The sequence below is a fragment of the Taeniopygia guttata genome, chromosome 30 (genome assembly GCF_048771995.1).
Source record: "Taeniopygia guttata chromosome 30, bTaeGut7.mat, whole genome shotgun sequence".
NCBI classification, from domain to species: Eukaryota; Metazoa; Chordata; class Aves; order Passeriformes; family Estrildidae; genus Taeniopygia; species Taeniopygia guttata.
Genome location: NC_133055.1, coordinates 1,058,854 through 1,076,797, shown reverse-complemented (window position 1 = coordinate 1,076,797; position 17,944 = coordinate 1,058,854). Strand labels below are relative to the sequence as shown.

Here is a 17,944-nt window from a genome sequence, read left to right as displayed (position 1 = left end):
AAATCGCCTAATTTGACCTAAATCCCACCCAAAACTGACCCAAAACTGAGCCAAATCCCACCCAAAACTGAACCTTATCGCCCCAAGTTTGTACCCAAATGACCCCAAAACTGACCCAAATCGCCCCAAATCTGATCCAAATCACCCAAATCACCCCAAATCCCACCCAAAACTGACCCAAATCCCACCCAAAACTGACCCAAATCACCTCAAAACTGATCCAAATCGCTCCAAATCGCTCCAAATCACCCCAAAACTGACTCAAATCACCCCAAATCTGACCCAAATCGCCCCAAATCTGACCCAAATCACCTCAAATCCCACCCAAAACTGACCCAAATCACCCCAAATCTGCACCCAAATCACCCCAAATCCCACCCAAAACTGACCCAAACTGCACCTAAAACTGACCCAAAACTAACCCAAAACTGACCCAAATCTGACCCAAATCCCACCCAAAACTGAGCCAAATCGCCCCAAGTTTGTACCCAAATGACCCCAAATTGGACCCAAATCGCCTCAAATTCCACCCAAAACTGACTCAAATCACCCCAAATCCCACCCAAAACTGACCCAAATCGCCTCAAATCCCACCCAAATCTGCCCCAAGTGACCCGAAATGGGACCCCTGACACCCCAAATCTCAGGGGGTGCTGAAGGACACGGCCTGGGACAGGGGGTGGCTGAGGGGGGGAAAAAGGGGGGTGAGAACTCAAAAATGTCCCCAAAGTGTCCCCAAAGTGACCCCAAATAATCAAGTTAAAATCTGCACCCAAATCGGAGCAAAATCACTTAATTTGAGCTAAATCGGACTCAAATTGCTCCAAATTTGACCCAAAACTGAGCCAAATCCCACCCAAAACTGACCCAAAACTGACCCAAATCCCACCCAAAACTGAGCCAAATCCCACCCAAAACTGAACCTTATCGCCCCAAGTTTGTACCCAAATGACCCCAAAACTGACCCAAATCGCCCCAAATCTGATCCAAATCACCCAAATCACCCCAAATCCCACCCAAAACTGACCCAAATCACCTCAAAACTGATCCAAATCGCTCCAAATCGCTCCAAATCACCCCAAAACTGACTCAAATCACCCCAAATCTGACCCAAATCGCCCCAAATCTGACCCAAATCGCCTCAAATCCCACCCAAAACTGACCCAAATGACCCCAAATCTGCACCCAAATCCCACCCAAAACTGACCCAACTCTGACCCAAAACTGACCCAAATCCCACCCAAAACTGAACCTAATCGCCCCAAGTTTGTACCCAAATGACCCCAAATCTGACCCAAATCGCCTCAAATTCCACCCAAAACTGACTCAAATCACCCCAAATCTGACCCAAATCGCCCCAAATCGCCTCAAATCCCACCCAAATCTGCCCCAAGTCACCCGAAATGGGACCCCTGACACCCCAAATCTCAGGGGGTGCTGAAGGACACGGCCTGGGACAGGGGGTGGCTGAGGAGGGGGAAAAAGGGGGGTGAGAACTCAAAAATGTCCCCAAAGTGTCCCCAAAGTGTCCCCAAAGTGTCCCCAAATCATCAAGTTAAAATCTGCACCCAAATCGGAGCAAAATCGCCTCAAATTTGACCCAAATCCCACCCAAAACTGACCCAAATCTGACCCAAATCCCACCCAAAACTGACCCAAAACTAACCCAAAACTGACCCAAATCTGACCCAAATCCCACCCAAAACTGACCCAAATCTCCCCAAGTTTGACCCAAATGACCCCAAATCGGACCCAAATCGCCTCAAATCTCACCCAAAACTGACCCAAATGACCCCAAATCTGCACCCAAATCACCCCAAATCCCACCCAAAACTGACCCAAACTGCACCCAAATCTGACCCAAATCCCACCCAAAACTGAACCAAATCGCCCCAAGTTGGACCCAAATGATCCCAAATTGGACCCAAATTGCCTCAAATCCCACCCAAATCTGCCCCAAGTCACCCGAAATGGGACCCCTGACACCCCAAATCTCAGGGGATGCTGAAGGACACGGCCTGGGACAGGGGGTGGCTGAGGGGGGGAAAAAGGGGGGTGAGAACTCAAAAATGTCCCCAGAGTGTCCCCAAATTGTCCCCAAATCAGCCGGTTAAAATCTGCACCCAAATCGGAGCAAGATCACCTAATTTGACCCAAATCCCACCCAAAACTGACCCAAAACTAACCCAAAACTGACCCAAATCTGACCCAAATCCCACCCAAAACTGACCCAAAACTAACCCAAAACTGACCCAAATCCCACCCAAATCCCACCCAAAACTGAACCTAATCACCCCAAATTTGACCCAAATGACCCTAAATTGGACCCAAATCGCCTCAAATCCCACCCAAAACTGAGCCAAATCGCCCCAAGTTTGCCCCAATTGCCCCCAAATCACCTCAAATCCCACCCAAAACTGACCCAAATGACCCCAAATCTGCACCCGAATCCCACCCAAAACTGACTCAAATGACCCCAAATCTGCACCCAAATCCCACCCAAAACTGAGCCAAATCCCACCCAAAACTGACCCAAAACTGACCCAAATCTGAGCCAAATCGCCCCAAGTTTGACCCAAATGACCCCAAATTGGACCCAAATCACCTCAAATCCCGCCCAAAACTGACCCAAATCACCCCAAATCTGCACCCAAATCACCCCAAATCACCCCAAAACTGACTCAAAACTGACCCAAATCCCACCCAAAACTGAGCCAAATTGTCCCAAGTTTGACCCAAATGACCCCAAATCTGACCCAAATCGCCTCATATCCCACCCAAAACTGACCCAAATGACCCCAAATCTGCACCCAAATCACCCCAAATCCCACCCAAAACTGACCCAAATCCCACCCAAAACTGACCCAAATCCCACCCAAAACTGACCCAAAACTGACCCAAATCCCACCCAAAACTGAGCCAAATCCCACCCAAAACTGACCCAAATCCCACCCAAAACTGACCCAAATCCCACCCAAAACTGACCCAAATCCCACCCAAAACTGACCCAAAACTGACCCAAATCCCACCCAAAACTGAGCCAACTCCCACCCAAAACTGACCCAAATCCCACCCAAAACTGACCCAAATCCCACCCAAAACTGACCCAAATCGCCCCAAGTTTGACCCAAATCACCTCAAATTGGACCCAAATCGATCCAAATCACCTCAAATCCCACCCAAAACTGACCCAAACTGCACCTAAAACTGACCCAAAACTAACCCAAAACTGACCCAAATCCCACCCAAAACTGACCCAAATCCCACCCAAAACTGACCCAAATCCCACCCAAAACTGACCCAAAACTGAACCTAATCGCCCCAAGTTTGACCCAAATGACCCTAAATTGGACCCAAATCGCCTCAAATTCCACCCAAAACTGACCCAAATCGCCCCCAAAATCCCCCAGAGAACCCCCAAATCCCCCAGGACCCCCTAAATCCTCCCCAAACCCCTCAAGACCCCCCAAAATCCTCCCCCAAACCCCTCAAGACCTCCCCAAATCCCCCAGGGACCCCCAAATCCCCTCTGCGACCCCCCATATTCTTCAGGACCCCCCAAAATCCTCCCCAAACCCCTCAAGACCCCTCCCAAATCCCCCCCCCAAATCCCTCAAGACCTCCCCAAATCCCCCAGGGACCCCCCAAATCCCCCCTGCGACCCCCCAAACCCCTCAAGACCCTCCTAAATCCTCCCCAAACCCCTCAAGACCCCCCAAAATCCTCCCCAAATCCCTCAAGACCTCCCCAAATCCCCCAGGGACCCCCCAAAATCCCCCAGGACCCCCCAAAACCCCCCCAGGACCCCCCAGAATGCCCCAGGACCCCCCAAATCCCCCAAGACTGCCCAAATCCCCCCTGGGATCCCCCCAAATTCCTCAGGACCCCCCAAAATCCCCCCCCAAACCCCTCAAGACCTCCCCCAAATCCCCCCCCAAATCCCTCAGGACCCCCCAAAATCCCCCAGGGACCCCCCAAAATCCCCCAGGGACCCCCCCAAATTCCTCAGGACCCCCCAAAATCCTCCCCCAAACGCCCCCAGGACCCCCCAAATCACCCAAGACCCCCCCAAATTCCTCAGGACCCCCCAAAATCCTCCCCAAATCTTCCCCAAACACCCCCCAAACCCCCCAGGACTCCCCAAAACCCCCCCAGGACCCCCCAAAACCCCCCAGGACCCCCCAAAAGCCCCCGGGGACCCCCCAAATCCCTCAAAACCTCCCTAAAGCCCCCCCTGGGATCCCCCCAAATTCCTCAGGACCCCCCAAAATCCTCCCCCAAACCGCCACCGAACCCCCCAGGACTCCCCAAAACCCCCCCAGGACTCCCCAAATTCCTCAGGACCCCCCAAAATCCTCCCCAAACCCCTCAAGACCCCCCCCCAAATTCCTCAGGACCCCCCAAAACCCCCCAGGACCCCCCAAATCCCTCAGGACCCCCCAAAATCCCCCAGGGACCCCCCAAATCCCTCAAAACCTCCCTAAATCCCCCCCTGGGATCCCCCCAAATTCCTCAGGACCCCCCAAAATCCTCCCCCAAACCGCCCCCGAACCCCCCCAGGACCCCCCAAAACCCCCCTAAATCCCTCAGGACCCCCCAAAATCCTCCCCAAAACCCTCAAGACCCCCCCCAAATCCCCCAAGACTGCCCAATTTCCCCCTGGGATCCCCCCAGATTCCTCAGGACCCCCGAAAATCCTCCCCAAACCCCCCCAAAACCCCCCAGGACCCCCCAAAACCCCCCAGGACCCCCAAAATGCCCCAGGACCCCCCAAATCCCTCAAAACCTCCCTAAATCCCCCCCTGGGATCCCCCCAAATTCCTCAGGGACCCCCCCCAAATCCCTCAGGGAACCTCCCAGATCACCCAGGACCCCCCTAAATCCCTCAGGACCCCCCAAAATCCTCCCCAAACGCCTCAAGACCCCCCCCAAATCCCCCCCCAAATCCCCCAGGACTGCCCAAATCCCCCCTGGGATCCCCCCAGATTCCTTAGGACCCCCCAAAATCCTCCCCAAATCTTCCCCAAACACCCCCCGAACCCCCCAGGACTCCCCAAAATCCCCCAGGACCTCCCAAAATCCCCCAGGACCCCCCAAATCCCTCAAGACCCCCCAAAACCCCCCCAGGACCCCTCAAGACCCCCCAAAATCCTCCCCAAACCCCTCAAGACCCCCCCCAAATCCCTCAGGACCCCCCAAATCCTCCCCAAACCCCTCAAGACCCCCCAAAATCCTCCCCAAACCCCTCAAGACCTCCCCAAATCCCCCAGGGACCCCCCCAAAATCCCCCAGGACCCCCCAAAACCCCCCCAGGACCCCCCAAAATGCCCCAGGACCCCCCAAATCCCCCAAGACTGCCCAAATCCCCCCTGGGATCCCCCCTGATTCCTCAGGACCCCCCAAAATCCTCCCCAAACCCCTCAAGACCCCCCAAAATCCTCCCCAAACCCCTCAGGACCCCCCAAAATCCTCCCAAAACCCCTCAAGACCCCCCAAATCCCCCCCCCAAATCCCTCAAGACCTCCCCAAATCCCCCAGGGACCCCCCCAAATTCCTCAGGACCCCCCAAAATCCTCCCCCAAACCCCCCCAAAACCCCCCAGGACCCCCCAAAACCCCCCCAGGACCCCCCAAAACCCCCCTCACCTCAGGGGTCTCTTGCTCCAGCCCTTCCCGAAGCCGTCGCCGTGGGGGAGGGAGGGGGAGTGGGGCAGGAGCCCTTTTTTGGGGGGGGGGAGAAGAAATGGGGTCACCCCCAGACCCCAAAAACCCCCCCAAGCTCAGAGACCCCCCCCACCCCCCAAAAAAATCCCAATGTGCTCCCCCAGGACCCCCCAAAATCCCAAAATTCCCCCAGGACCCCTCAAAATCCCTCCCCAGACCCCCCCCCAACACCAAATTCCCCCCATGGGACCCCTCCCCAAATTTTTGGGGTCCCCCCCAGACCTCCCCCAGCTCAGTGACCCCCCCCAAAAAATCCCAGGAACCCCCAAATTTACCCCAAAACCCCCCTGGGACCCCCCTAAATCCTCTCAGGGACCCCCAAATCTTCCCCAAAACCCCCCTGGGACCCCCCTAAATCCCCCAGGACCCCCCAAATCTTCCCCAAAACCCCCCTGGGACCCCCACAAATTTTTCAGGGACCCCCAAAATCCCCCAGGACCCCCCAAATCTTCCCCAAAACCCCCCTGGGACCCCCCTAAATCCTCTCAGGGACCCCCAAAATCCCCCAGGACCCCCCAAATCTTCCCCAAAACCCCCCTGGGACCCCCCAAAATCCTCTCAGTGACCCCCCCAAACACCCCAGGACCCCCCAAAATCCCAATATTCCCCCAGGACCCCCCAAAATCCCTCCCCAGACCCCCCCCCCAACACCAAATTCCCCCCATGGGACCCCTCCCCAAATTTTTGGGGTCCCCCCAGACCTCCCCCAGCTCAGTGACCCCCCCAAAAATCCCAGGAACCCCCAAATTTACCCCAAAACCCCCCTGCCTCCACCCAAATCCCCCAGGACCCCCCAAATCTTCCCCAAAACCCCCCTGGGACCCCCCTAAATCCTCTCAGGGACCCCCCCAAAATCCCCCAGGACCCCCCAAATTCACCCCAAAACCCCCCTGGGACCCCCACAAATTTTTCAGGGACCCCCTAAATCCCCCAGGACCCCCCAAATCTTCCCCAAAACCCCCCTGGGACCCCCCCAAACACCCCAGGACCCCCCAAAATCCCCCAGGACCCCCCAAATCTTCCCCAAAACCCCCCTGGGACCCCCACAAATTTTTCAGGGACCCCCAAAATCCCCCAGGACCCCCCAAATCCTCCCCAAAACCCCCCTGGGACCCCCACAAATTTTTCAGGGACCCCCAAAATCCCCCAGGACCCCCCAAATCCTCCCCAAAACCCCCCTGGGACCCCCACAAATTTTTCAGGGACCCCCAAAATCCCCCAGGACCCCCCAAATCTTCCCCAAAACCCCCCCTAAATCCCCTTAGGGACCCCCCCAAACCCCCCAGGACCCCCCAAAATCCCAAAATTCCCCCAGGACCCCTCAAAATCCCTCCCCAGACCCCCCCCCCAACACCAAATTCCCCCCATGGGACCCCTCCCCAAATTTTTGGGGTCCCCCCCAGACCTCCCCCAGCTCAGTGACCCCCCCCAAAAATCCCAGGAACCCCCAAATTTACCCCAAAACCCCCCTGGGACCCCCCTAAATCCCCCAGGACCCCCCAAATCTTCCCCAAAACCCCCCTGGGACCCCCCTAAATCCTCTCAGGACCCCCCCAAACCCCCCAGGACCCCCCAAAATCCCCAAAATTCCCCCAGGACCCCTCAAAATCCCTCCCCAGACCCCCCCCAAAACACCAAATTCCCCCCATGGGACCCCTCCCCAAATTTTTGGGGTCCCCCCCAGACCTCCCCCAGCTCAGTGACCCCCCCCAAAAATCCCAGGAACCCCCAAATTCACCCCAAAACCCCCCTGGGACCCCCACAAAGTTTTCATGGACCCCCAAAATCCCCCAGGACCCCCCAAATCTTCCCCAAAACCCCCCTGGGACCCCCCTAAATCCCCTTAGGGACCCCCCGAAACTCCCCAGGACCCCCCAAAATCCCAAAATTCCCCCAGGACCCCTCAAAATCTTCCCCAAAACCCCCCTGGGACCCCCACAAATTTTTCAGGGACCCCCAAAATCCCCCAGGACCCCCCAAATCTTCCCCAAACCCCCCCATAAATCCCCTTAGGGACCCCCCCAAATCCCCCAGGACCCCCCAAAATCCCCAAAATTCCCCCAGGACCCCTCAAAATCCCTCCCCAGACCCCCCCCCAACCCCAAATTTTTGGGGTCCCCCCAGATTTGGGGGGGGTCTTACCTGGGGGTTGCCCCCCCCCTGCCAACAGGGGGTGACGGAAGTTGAAGCCAGGGGAGCTGTGGGGGGGGTCACGGGGGGTCAGGGACCCCCAAAAAATCCCCAAAATTGCCCCAAAGGAACCCAAAATCCCCTCCCTAAAATCTCAAACCACCCCAAACCACAAAACCCCCTAAAAACCCAAAATTCCTCTCAAAATCCCCCCCAAAAAAGCCCCAAAATTCCTCCCAACTCCCTCATAAAAAAAAAAATTCCTCCCAAAATCCCCCTAAAAAAAATCCAAAATCACCCCTCAAAAAAAACCTAAAATCTCCCCCAAAACCCCAAAATTACCCTCAAAAAAACCCCAAAATCCCTCCCTCAAAAACTCCAAAATCCCTCCTTCAAAAATCCCAAAATCTCCCCCAAAATCCCTCCCAAAATCCATCTCAAAACTTCAAAATCTTCCCCAAAAAACCCCAAATTCCCCCCTAAAAAAAATAAACAAATCCCTCCCTCAAAAACCCCAAAATCCCCCCTACAAACACCAAAATCGCCCCCTCAAAATCTCCAAATCTTCCCTCAAAAAACCCCAAAATTACTCCCAAAAAAAGCCCCAAAATCTTCCTCAAAATCCCCCCAAAGTCTCCCTCAAAAAAACTCAAAATCCCTCCCTCAAAAAACCCTAAAATCTCCCCCAAAACCCCAAAATTACCCTCAAAAAAACCCCAAAATCCCTCCCTCAAAAACTCCAAAATCCCTCCTTCAAAAAACCCAAAATCTCCCCCAAAATCCCTCCCAAAATCCATCTCAAAACTTCAAAATCTTCCCAAAAAACCCCAAATTCCCCCCTAAAAAAAAAAAAAAACAAATCCCTCCCTCAAAAACCCCAAAATCGCCCCTAAAAACACCAAAATCTCCCCCTCAAAATCTCCAAATCTTCCCTCAAAAAAACCCAAAATTACTCCCAAAAAAAGCCCCAAAATCTTCCTCAAAATCCCCCCAAAATCTCCCTCAAAAAACCTCAAAATCCCTCCCTCAAAAAACCCCAAATCTTCCCCTAAAAATACCCCAAAGTCTTCCCCAAAATCCCAAAATCTCCCTTAAAAACCCCAAATCCTCCATCAAAAAGCCCCAAAATCCCTCCCTCAAAACCTGAAAATCTTCCCCAAAAACCCCAAAATCCCCCCTAAAAAAAACCCCAAAATCCCCCCTAAAAAAAACCCAAAATCCCCTCTAAAAAAACCCCCAAAATCCCCCCCAAAAAACCCAAAATCCCCCCCAAAAAACCCAAAATCCCCTCTAAAAAAAACCCCAAAATCCCCCCCAAAAACCCCAAAATCCCCCCCCAAAAAAACCCCAAAATCCCCCCTAAAAAAAACCCAAAATCCCCTCTAAAAAAACCCCCAAAATTCCCCCCAAAAAACCCAAAATCCCCCCAAAAAAACCCCAAAATCCCCCCAAAATCCTCACCTGCTTTTGGGGTTCGGGGCATCACCAGCAGCCGGAGATTCTGGAGGGGGGAGGGGAAATTTTGGAAGTTACCCCCCCAAAATTTGGGGCCCCCAAAACCAGACCCCCCCCTAAAATTTGGGGTCCCTTCATTCCCTCCCCGTCAATTTTAGGGTCCCAAATTTTGGGATCTTTGGGACCCCTCCCCATTTTTAGGGTTTGGCTCCCCGAAAAATTTGGGGTCCCCCCCCTACCTGACCCCACGCCCCCCAAAATTTGGGGTCCCCCCTACCTGACCCACCCAAAATTTGGGGTCCCCCCCTACCTGAGCCCCCCCAAATTTGGGGTCCCTTCATTCCCTCCCCATCAATTTTAGGGTCCCAAATTTTGGGATCTTTGGGACTCCTCCCCATTTTTGGGGTTTGGCCTTTCCAAATTTGGGGTCCCCCCTACCTGACCCCACACCCCCCAAAATTTGGGGTCTCCCCTACCTGACCCTCCCAAAATTTGGGGTCCCCCCTACCTGAGCCCCCCCAAATTTGGGGTCCCTTCATTCCCTCCCCGTCAATTTTAGGGTCCCAAATTTTGGGATCTTTGGGACCCCTCCCCATTTTTGGGGTTTGGCCCTTCCAAATTTGGGGTCCCCCCTACCTGACACCCCCTTCCCAAAATTTGGGGTCCCCCCCTACCTGAGCCCCCCCAAATTTGGGGTCCCTTCATTCCCTCCCCATCAATTTTAGGGTCCCAAATTTTGGGATCTTTGGGACTCCTCCCCATTTTTGGGGTTTGGCCTTTCCAAATTTGGGGTCCCCCCTACCTGACACCCCCTTCCCAAATTTTGGGGTCCCCCCTACCTGACCCACCTAAAACTTGGGGTCCCCCCCTACCTGAGCCCCCCCCAAATTTGGGGTCCCTTCATTCCCTCCCCATCAATTTTAGGGTCCCAAATTTTGGGATCTTTGGGACCCCTCCCCATTTTTGGGGTTTGGCCTTTCCAAATTTGGGGTCCCCCCCCTACCTGACACCCCATTCCCAAAATTTGGGGTCCCCCCCTACCTGACCCCACGCCCCCCAAAATTTGGGGTCCCCCCTACCTGACCCACCTAAAATATGGGGTCCCCCCCCTACCTGAGCCCCCCCAAATTTGGGGTCCCTTCATTCCCTCCCCGTCAATTTTAGGGTCCCAAATTTTGGGATCTTTGGGACCCCTCCCCATTTTTAGGGTTTGGCTCCCCCAAAAATTTGGGGTCCCCCCCCTACCTGACCCCACGCCCCCCAAAATTTGGGGTCCCCCCTACCTGACCCACCCAAAATTTGGGGTCCCCACCACCAGACCCCCCCCTAAAATTTTGGGTCCCTTCATTCCCTCCCCATCAATTTTAGGGTCCCAAATTTTGGGATCTTTGGGACTCCTCCCCATTTTTGGGGTTTGGCCTTCCCAAAATTTGGGGTCCCCCCTACCTGAGCCCCCCCAAATTTGGGGTCCCTTCATTCCCTCCCCGTCAATTTTAGGGTCCCAAATTTTGGGATCTTTGGGACCCCTCCCCATTTTTGGGGTTTGGCTCCCCCAAAAGTTTGGGGTCCCCCCCCTACCTGACACCCCCTTCCCAAAATTTGGGGTCCCCCCTACCTGACCCACCTAAAATTTGGGGTCCCCCCATACCTGAGCCCCCCCAAATTTGGGGTCCCTTCATTCCCTCCCCGTCAATTTTAGGGTCCCAAATTTTGGGATCTTTGGGACCCCTCCCCATTTTTAGGGTTTGGCTCCCCCAAAAGTTTGGGGTCCCCCCCCTACCTGACACCCCCTTCCCAAAATTTGGGGTCCCCCCTACCTGACCCCTTTCCCAAAATTTGGGGTCCCCCCTACCTGACCCACCTAAAATTTGGGGTCCCCCCCTACCTGAGCCCCCCCAAATTTGGGGTCCCTTCATTCCCTCCCCATCAATTTTAGGGTCCCAAATTTTGGGATCTTTGGGACCCCTCCCCATTTTTAGGGTTTGGCTCCTCCAAAAATTTGGGGTCCCCCCCCACCTGACCCCATCCCACCCAAAATTTGGGGTCCCCCCCTACCTGAGCCCCCCCAAATTTGGGGTCCCTTCATTCCCTCCCCGTCAATTTTAGGGTCCCAAATTTTGGGATTTTTGGGACCCCTCCCCATTTTTAGGGTTTGTCCTTTCCAAATTTGGGGTCCCCCCTACCTGACCCCACGCCCCCCAAAATTTGGGGTCCCCCCCTACCTGACCCACCTAAAATATGGGGTCCCCCCCTACCTGAGCCCCCCCTAAAATTTGGGGTCCCTTCATTCCCTCCCCGTCAATTTTAGGGTCCCAAATTTTGGGATCTTTGGGACCCCTCCCCATTTTTAGGGTTTGGCTCCCCCAAAAGTTTGGGGTCCCCCCCCACCTGACACCCCCTTCCCAAAATGTGAGGTCCCCCCTACCTGACCCACCTAAAATTTGGGGTCCCCCCCTACCTGAGCCCCCCCTAAAATTTGGGGTCCCTTCATTCCCTCCCCGTCAATTTTAGGGTCCCAAATTTTGGGATCTTTGGGACTCCTCCCCATTTTTAGGGTTTGGCTCCCCCAAAAATTTGGGGTCCCCCCCCTACCTGACCCTCCCAAAAGTTTGGGGTCCCCCCTACCTGACCCCACGCCCCCCAAAATTTGGGGTCCCCCCCTACCTGAGCCCCCCCCCAGCTGCCGGGGGGTGACAAACGGGGGTCTCAGCACCTCGAAGCACAGGAACAGCTCGGCCAGGAAAGCCCCCACGTTCAACTGGGGGCACAAAATGGGGGTCAGGGGGGGCTCCCAGTATGGACCAGTATCCCCCAGTGCCTCCCAGTATCCCCCAGTGCCTCCCAGTTTATCCCAGTTTATCCCAATTCCCTCCTTCAGGGCGGCCGCCATCTTGTCCCGTTGCCCTCATGGCCTCTGTTCCCTCACAGTTCACCAAATTTCTCCCAGTTTCCCCCAGTTTATCCCAGTTTATCCCCAGTTTCTAAGATTTTATCCCAGTTTACCCCGGTTTCTCCCCAGTTTCTCCCAGTTTCTCCCGATTCCCTCCCTCAGGGCGGCCGCCATCTTGTCCCATTTCCCTCATTGCCTCCATTCCCTCCCAATTCTCCAAATTTATCCCAGTTTCTCCCAGTTTACCCAGTTTCTCCCAGTTTCCCACAGTTTCTCCCAGTTTACCCCAGTTTCTAAGATTTTATCCCGGTTTGTCCCAGTTTCTTCCCAGTTTAACCCAATTTCTCCCCAATTTCCCCCTCAGGGTGGCTGCCATGTTGTCCCATTGCCCTCATTGCCCTCAGTGCCTCTGTTCCCTCACAGTTCACCAAATTTCTCCCAGTTTCTCCCAGTTTCCCCCAGTTTATCCCAGTTTTCCTCAGTTTCTCCCAGTTTAACCCAGTTTATCCCAGTTTCTCCCAATTCCCTCCCTCAGGACAGCCGCCATCTTGTCCAATGCCCTCATTGCCTCCATTCCCTCCCAGTTCACCAAATTTCTCCCAGTTTCTCCCAGTTTCCCCCAGTTTATCCCAGTTTTCCTCAGTTTATCCCAGTTTATCCCAGTTTCTAAGATTTTATCCCAGTTTATCCCAGCTTACCCCAGTTTCTCACAGTTCCTCCCCAGTTTAACCCAGTTCCTCCCAATTTCTCCCCAGTTTCCCCCTCATGGCAGCCGCCATCTTGTCCCATTGCCCTCACTGCCTCCATTCCCTCCCAGTTCACCTAATTTCTCCCAGTTTCTCCCAGTTTGCCCCAGTTTATCCCCAGTTTCTCCCCAGTTTCCCCCAGTTTCTCCCCATTTTGTCCCAGTTTATCCCAGTTTACCCCAGTTTATCCCAATTTCTCCCCAGTTTTCCCCTCAGGGCAGCCGCCATCTTGTCCCATTGCCATCATTGCCTCCATTCCCTCCCAGTTCACCTAATTTCTCCCAGTTTCTCCCAGTTTCCCCCAGTTTCTCCCCATTTTGTCCCAGTTTATCCCAGTTTACCCCAATTTATCCCAATTTCTCCACAGTTTTCCCCTCAGGGCAGCCGCCATCTTGTCCCATTGCCCTCACTGCCTCCATTCCCTCCCAGTTCACCTAATTTCTCCCAGTTCGCCCCAGTTTATCCCAGATTATCCCAGTTTCCCCCATTTTCTCCCATTTTCTCCCAGTTTAACCCATTTTCTCACCTTGAGGGCGGGCGCCATGTAGAGCAGGTCCTCCACGGCCAGCGGGCAGCGCGTGCGCAGGTGCCGCGCGCCGAACTCACGCACCAGCCCCAGGTTGTGCAGCCGGTCCGGCAGCGCCAGCGGTGCCCCGAGACGGATTTCTAGAAAATTCCAGAGGGAAAAAAAAAAAAAAAAGGGGGTTACACCCCAAAAAACCCTCCTGGAAACCCCAAATCCGTGGGGTGGCCCTTTATGGGATTTTCCCGTATCCCCCCATTGGGATACTCCCATGAGGGTCCCAAATTTTCCCCAAAATCCCTCCAAAATCTTTAAAAAATTCCCCCAGAAACCCCCTAAATCCCCCCAAAACTTTTAAACCCCCCTCAAAATACCCCAAAATCTCCCAACCCCCCCCCCCAAATCACCCAAAATCCCCCCAAAAACCCCCATCAAAACCCCCCAGAATCCTGGAAAATCCCCCCAAAACCTCCCAAAATCCCCCCAAACACCCCAAAATATCCCAAAATCCCCAAAATCTCCACCAAAACCCTTAATGGACCCCCCAGTGTCCCCCCCAATGGAACCCCCCCCCCATCTCAGATTGGTACAGTCCAACCACAGCGCCCCTAGCGGGGGCTCCCCCCGCCCTTTATGGGACCCCCCAGAAAAACCCCAAAATCTTCCAAAAACCCCCAAAATCCCCCCAAAACCTTTCAAAGACCCCCCAATATCCCCCCCATTGAGACCCTCCACTTGGTACCACCTGATTTCCCTATGGAACCCCCCCGCCATGTCCCCCCTCTTCAGATTGGTACAGTCCAACCGCTCCACAGCGCCCCTAGCGGATCCCTACGTCAGGCCCCCACCCCCCCAAAAAAACCCCCAAAAACCCCAAAATCTCCTAAAATTCCCCCAAAAAAATCCATCCTTACCCTCGAGGCGGAGGGATTGGGGGCAGTAGAAGTGGATGGCGGCCGCCAGGACGCCCCCGCTGGCCAAATCTTGCAGTCCCCTCACGGGAGGGAATGGGGGGGGCGCCGGAGCGGCTCCTTTGTCCTTCCGGTACCGAATCTTGGCGGGAAAAATCGTGAGGGGGGAATTAAGGAGATTCCCCAAAATCCCAAAAACCCCTCAAAACCCCTCAAAGTGGAAGGGTTCCCCCAAAAAATAAAAAAAGGAGATTTCAAAATCCCCAAAACCGCCTTAAAAGTGGAAGGATCCCCCCTAAAATAGCCCCAAATCCACCCCCCGTAGAAAAGGACCCCCCCCCCACAAACATGAAAATGGTGCGGTCCGCAAAGCAGCCTCAGGTTGGGGACCCCAAAATTGCCCAAAATCACCCCAAAAATAACAAAGGGGGAAGGTTCAAATTGGGGGAAACACCCCAAAATTACAAACGGGGGGTCCCCAAAATCCTCCCAGTTCGGGGAAAGGTTGGGGACCCCCTAAAAGTATCAAAAGGGGGTCCCCAAACCCTCCCAAAATGGGGGGGAACCCTTAAAAAAAGGTCAATGTGACCCCAAAATCCCCCCTGGGACCCCAAAATCTCCCAAAATCCCCCCAAATTCCTCCCACCCCCCAAAAACAGGCGCATGCACAGGAGGGGACCCCAAATTTTTTTTGGGGGGGCAGAATTTTTGTGAAGTCCCACACTAAAAACCCCCTAAAGAAACCCTAAAAATGCCCCAAAATTGGGTTTTGGGGTGGGATTTTTTTTGGGGGGGGTCCAGGATTTTGGGGAGGGGTCTGGGGGTACCTGAGGAGGGGAAAAGGGGGTGCCCCCACCCCAAATTTTGGAATTTTTTTTGGGGGGTCCTTACCACCGGAGGTTTATTCCCCGATTCTTTCAAACAGAAGGCGATGGCGTGCTGCGGGAAAAACAGAGTCAGGGGGTCCCCAAAAAACCCCCCCGGGAGCCAAAAAATGAAAAGGGGACCCCCAAAAATGGAAAGAGCGCCCCAAAAAATAGGGGGGTAGGGAAAATTTGGGGAAAATGAGGAAAAAATGAGGAAAAATGGGGAAAAATGAGGGAGAAATGGGAAAAAATGAGGGAAAATGGATTTAAAGAGGGAAAAGAAGGAAAAAAGACCCCAAAAAATGGAAAGAGTGAAATGGGGACCCCCAAAAATGGAAAGAGCGCCCCAAAAAATGGGGGGGTAGGGAAAATTTGGGGAAAATCGGTGGGAAAATGGGGGAAAAATGAGGAAAATTGGGGGAAAATGAGGGAAAAATTGAGGGAGAAATGGGAAAAAAAAAGAGGGAAAATGGATTTAAAGAGGGAAAAGAAGGAAAAAAGACCCAAAAAATGGAAAGAGCAGCCAAAAAAATGGGGGGGGTAGGGAAAATTTGGGAAAAATTAGTGGGAAAATGGGGAGAAAATTTGGAATATTGGAAAAAAAGGGGGAAAATGGAAAAAATTGGGGATAAAAGGAGGGGAAAAAAGTTCTAAAGAGAGAAGAAAGGAAAAAAATCTGAAAATTGGAGGGGGGAACCTAAAATTTGGGAAATTTAGGAAAAAATTGGGAAAAATTGGGATAAAAATTTGGGAAAAAAGGGAAAAATTGGGGGAAAAAAGGGGAGGGAAATGGAAAAAATTGAGGATAAAAGGAGGGAAAAAAGAGGTTTAAAGAGAGAAAAAAAGGAAAAAAATATCCAAAAAATTGGAGAGGAGGTGTCTAAAAATTGGGAGAAGGGAAAATTTGGAAAAAATTGGGAAAAAATTGGGAAAAATTGGGGGAAAAAAATCTGGAAAAAATTGAAAGAAATGGGGGGAATATGCAACAAACAATGGAAAAAAAGGGGGGAAAAAAGGATTTTAAAGGGGAAAAAGGAAAAAAAACCTAAAAATGAGGATGGGAACCCAAAAATTTAAAAAAAAAATGAAATTTGTGGAGGAGAGTGAAAAAAATACCAAAAAAATGCAACAAAATCCTAAAAAAAGCCCCAAAATAAGAGGGGGGTGGTGGTGTACAAGCCCCGCCCCCTCATTTGCATGCCACACGCTTCATTTGCATGCCACGCCCTCTCATTTGCATGCCCCGCCCCTCCCCAGGGTTGGACGCAAGACACGGAAAAGGGGGAGGGGGACTGGGGGGGGCCCAAAAACCCCAAAATTTTGAGGAATTTTTGCCTTTTTTTTGCAATTTTTCAAATTTTTTTTAAATTAAAAATTTTTAATTAAATTTTAATTAAATTTTTTGTAATTTTTTCCCCAAATTTTAAAATTATTTCACCATTTTTCCCAATTATTTTGGGATTTTCTTCGACGGTTATGAAATTTTTCATGGAATATTCTGATTTTTTTTTTTACTTTTTCCCCACTTTTTTTGGGGATTTTTTTATCCCAAATTTTATTCCAATATTTTTGCTTTTTTAATTTTTAAATTTTTTTTGAGATTTTTAGTCATTTACTCGAATTTTTTATAATTTAAATTTTTTTTTTCCAATTTTTTGAATGTTTTCAAGATATTTTCCATATTTTTCCAATTATCTCTTATTTTCTTCCACTTTTTCTCATTTTTTAGAAATTTTAAATTTTTTTCCGGATTCTTCCAATTATTTTCCAATTATGATTATGTCAAAAACTTATTTTCAATGTTTGGATTTTGTTTTAACTTTTTAAGGAGGATTTTTTAAAAATTTTTTCCAATTTTTGAGTATTTTTGGATTTCTTTCGATTTTTGGAATTTTTTTTTAATTTTCTAACTACTTCCAAATTTTTAAATTTTTTTGCCAAATTTTTTTTTTTAATTTTTAATTTTCTGGAATTTTTCAGGATTAAAAAAAAAACTTCTAAAAAATTTCATTTCAATTTTTGGATTTTTTAAAAGAAATTCTGAATTTTTTTTCAATTTTTGGAATTGTTTTGAACTTTACCAGATTTTTCTCCAATTTTCTAAAACCGTTCCAATTTTCAGGTTATTTTTTTTTTAGTTTCCAATTTTTTTTAATTTTTTGGTATTTTTTCCAGTTTTTTATTTATTTTTTACAATAATTCTTTCCAATTCTGCAATTTCTAAACTTTTTTTTACATTTTTGTGGATTTTTTTACTTTTTCTTCATTATTTTCCATTTTTTAAATTTTTAAATTTTTTTTAAATTTTTTGAATTTTTTTTTGGAATTTTTTTTGGAATTTTTTTGAATTTTTTGAATTTTTTATTTTTTGTCGATTTTTTACTTTTTCTTGACTATTTTACATCTTTTTTAATTTTTAATTTTTTTTTAATTTTTTGAATTTTTTTTGAAATTTTTTTGAATTTTTTTAATTTTTTAAAAATTTTTGTGGATTTTTTTACTTTTTCTTGATTATTTTACATCTTTTTTAATTTTTAAAATTTTTTTGAATTTTTTGAATTTTTTTGAAATTTTTTTGAATTTTTTTTTAATTTTTTGAATTTTTTTAAATTTTTGTCGATTTTTTACTTTTTCTTGATTATTTTACATATTTTTTAATTTTTAAATTTTTTTAATTTTTGAATTTTTTGGGATTTTTTT

General features: G+C 50.5%; 1 protein-coding gene across 6 annotated transcripts in view; it reads right to left on the bottom strand.

Moving 5' to 3' along the window:
* CAMSAP3 (calmodulin regulated spectrin associated protein family member 3) overlaps positions 1-17,944 on the bottom strand; it is a 52,933-nt gene that overhangs the window by 21,064 nt on the left and 13,925 nt on the right. For all 6 annotated transcript variants that reach the window (XM_072920024.1, XM_072920023.1, XM_072920020.1 and 3 more), the window contains 7 exons: positions 15,270-15,317; positions 14,382-14,520; positions 13,471-13,610; positions 11,973-12,066; positions 9,315-9,354; positions 7,866-7,921; positions 5,646-5,718 (listed from right to left, as the gene is read on the bottom strand). In XM_072920024.1, the coding sequence (XP_072776125.1) occupies positions 5,646-5,718; positions 7,866-7,921; positions 9,315-9,354; positions 11,973-12,066; positions 13,471-13,610; positions 14,382-14,520; positions 15,270-15,317 (590 nt within the window). The remainder of the gene's footprint in view (positions 1-5,645; positions 5,719-7,865; positions 7,922-9,314; positions 9,355-11,972; positions 12,067-13,470; positions 13,611-14,381; positions 14,521-15,269; positions 15,318-17,944) is intronic.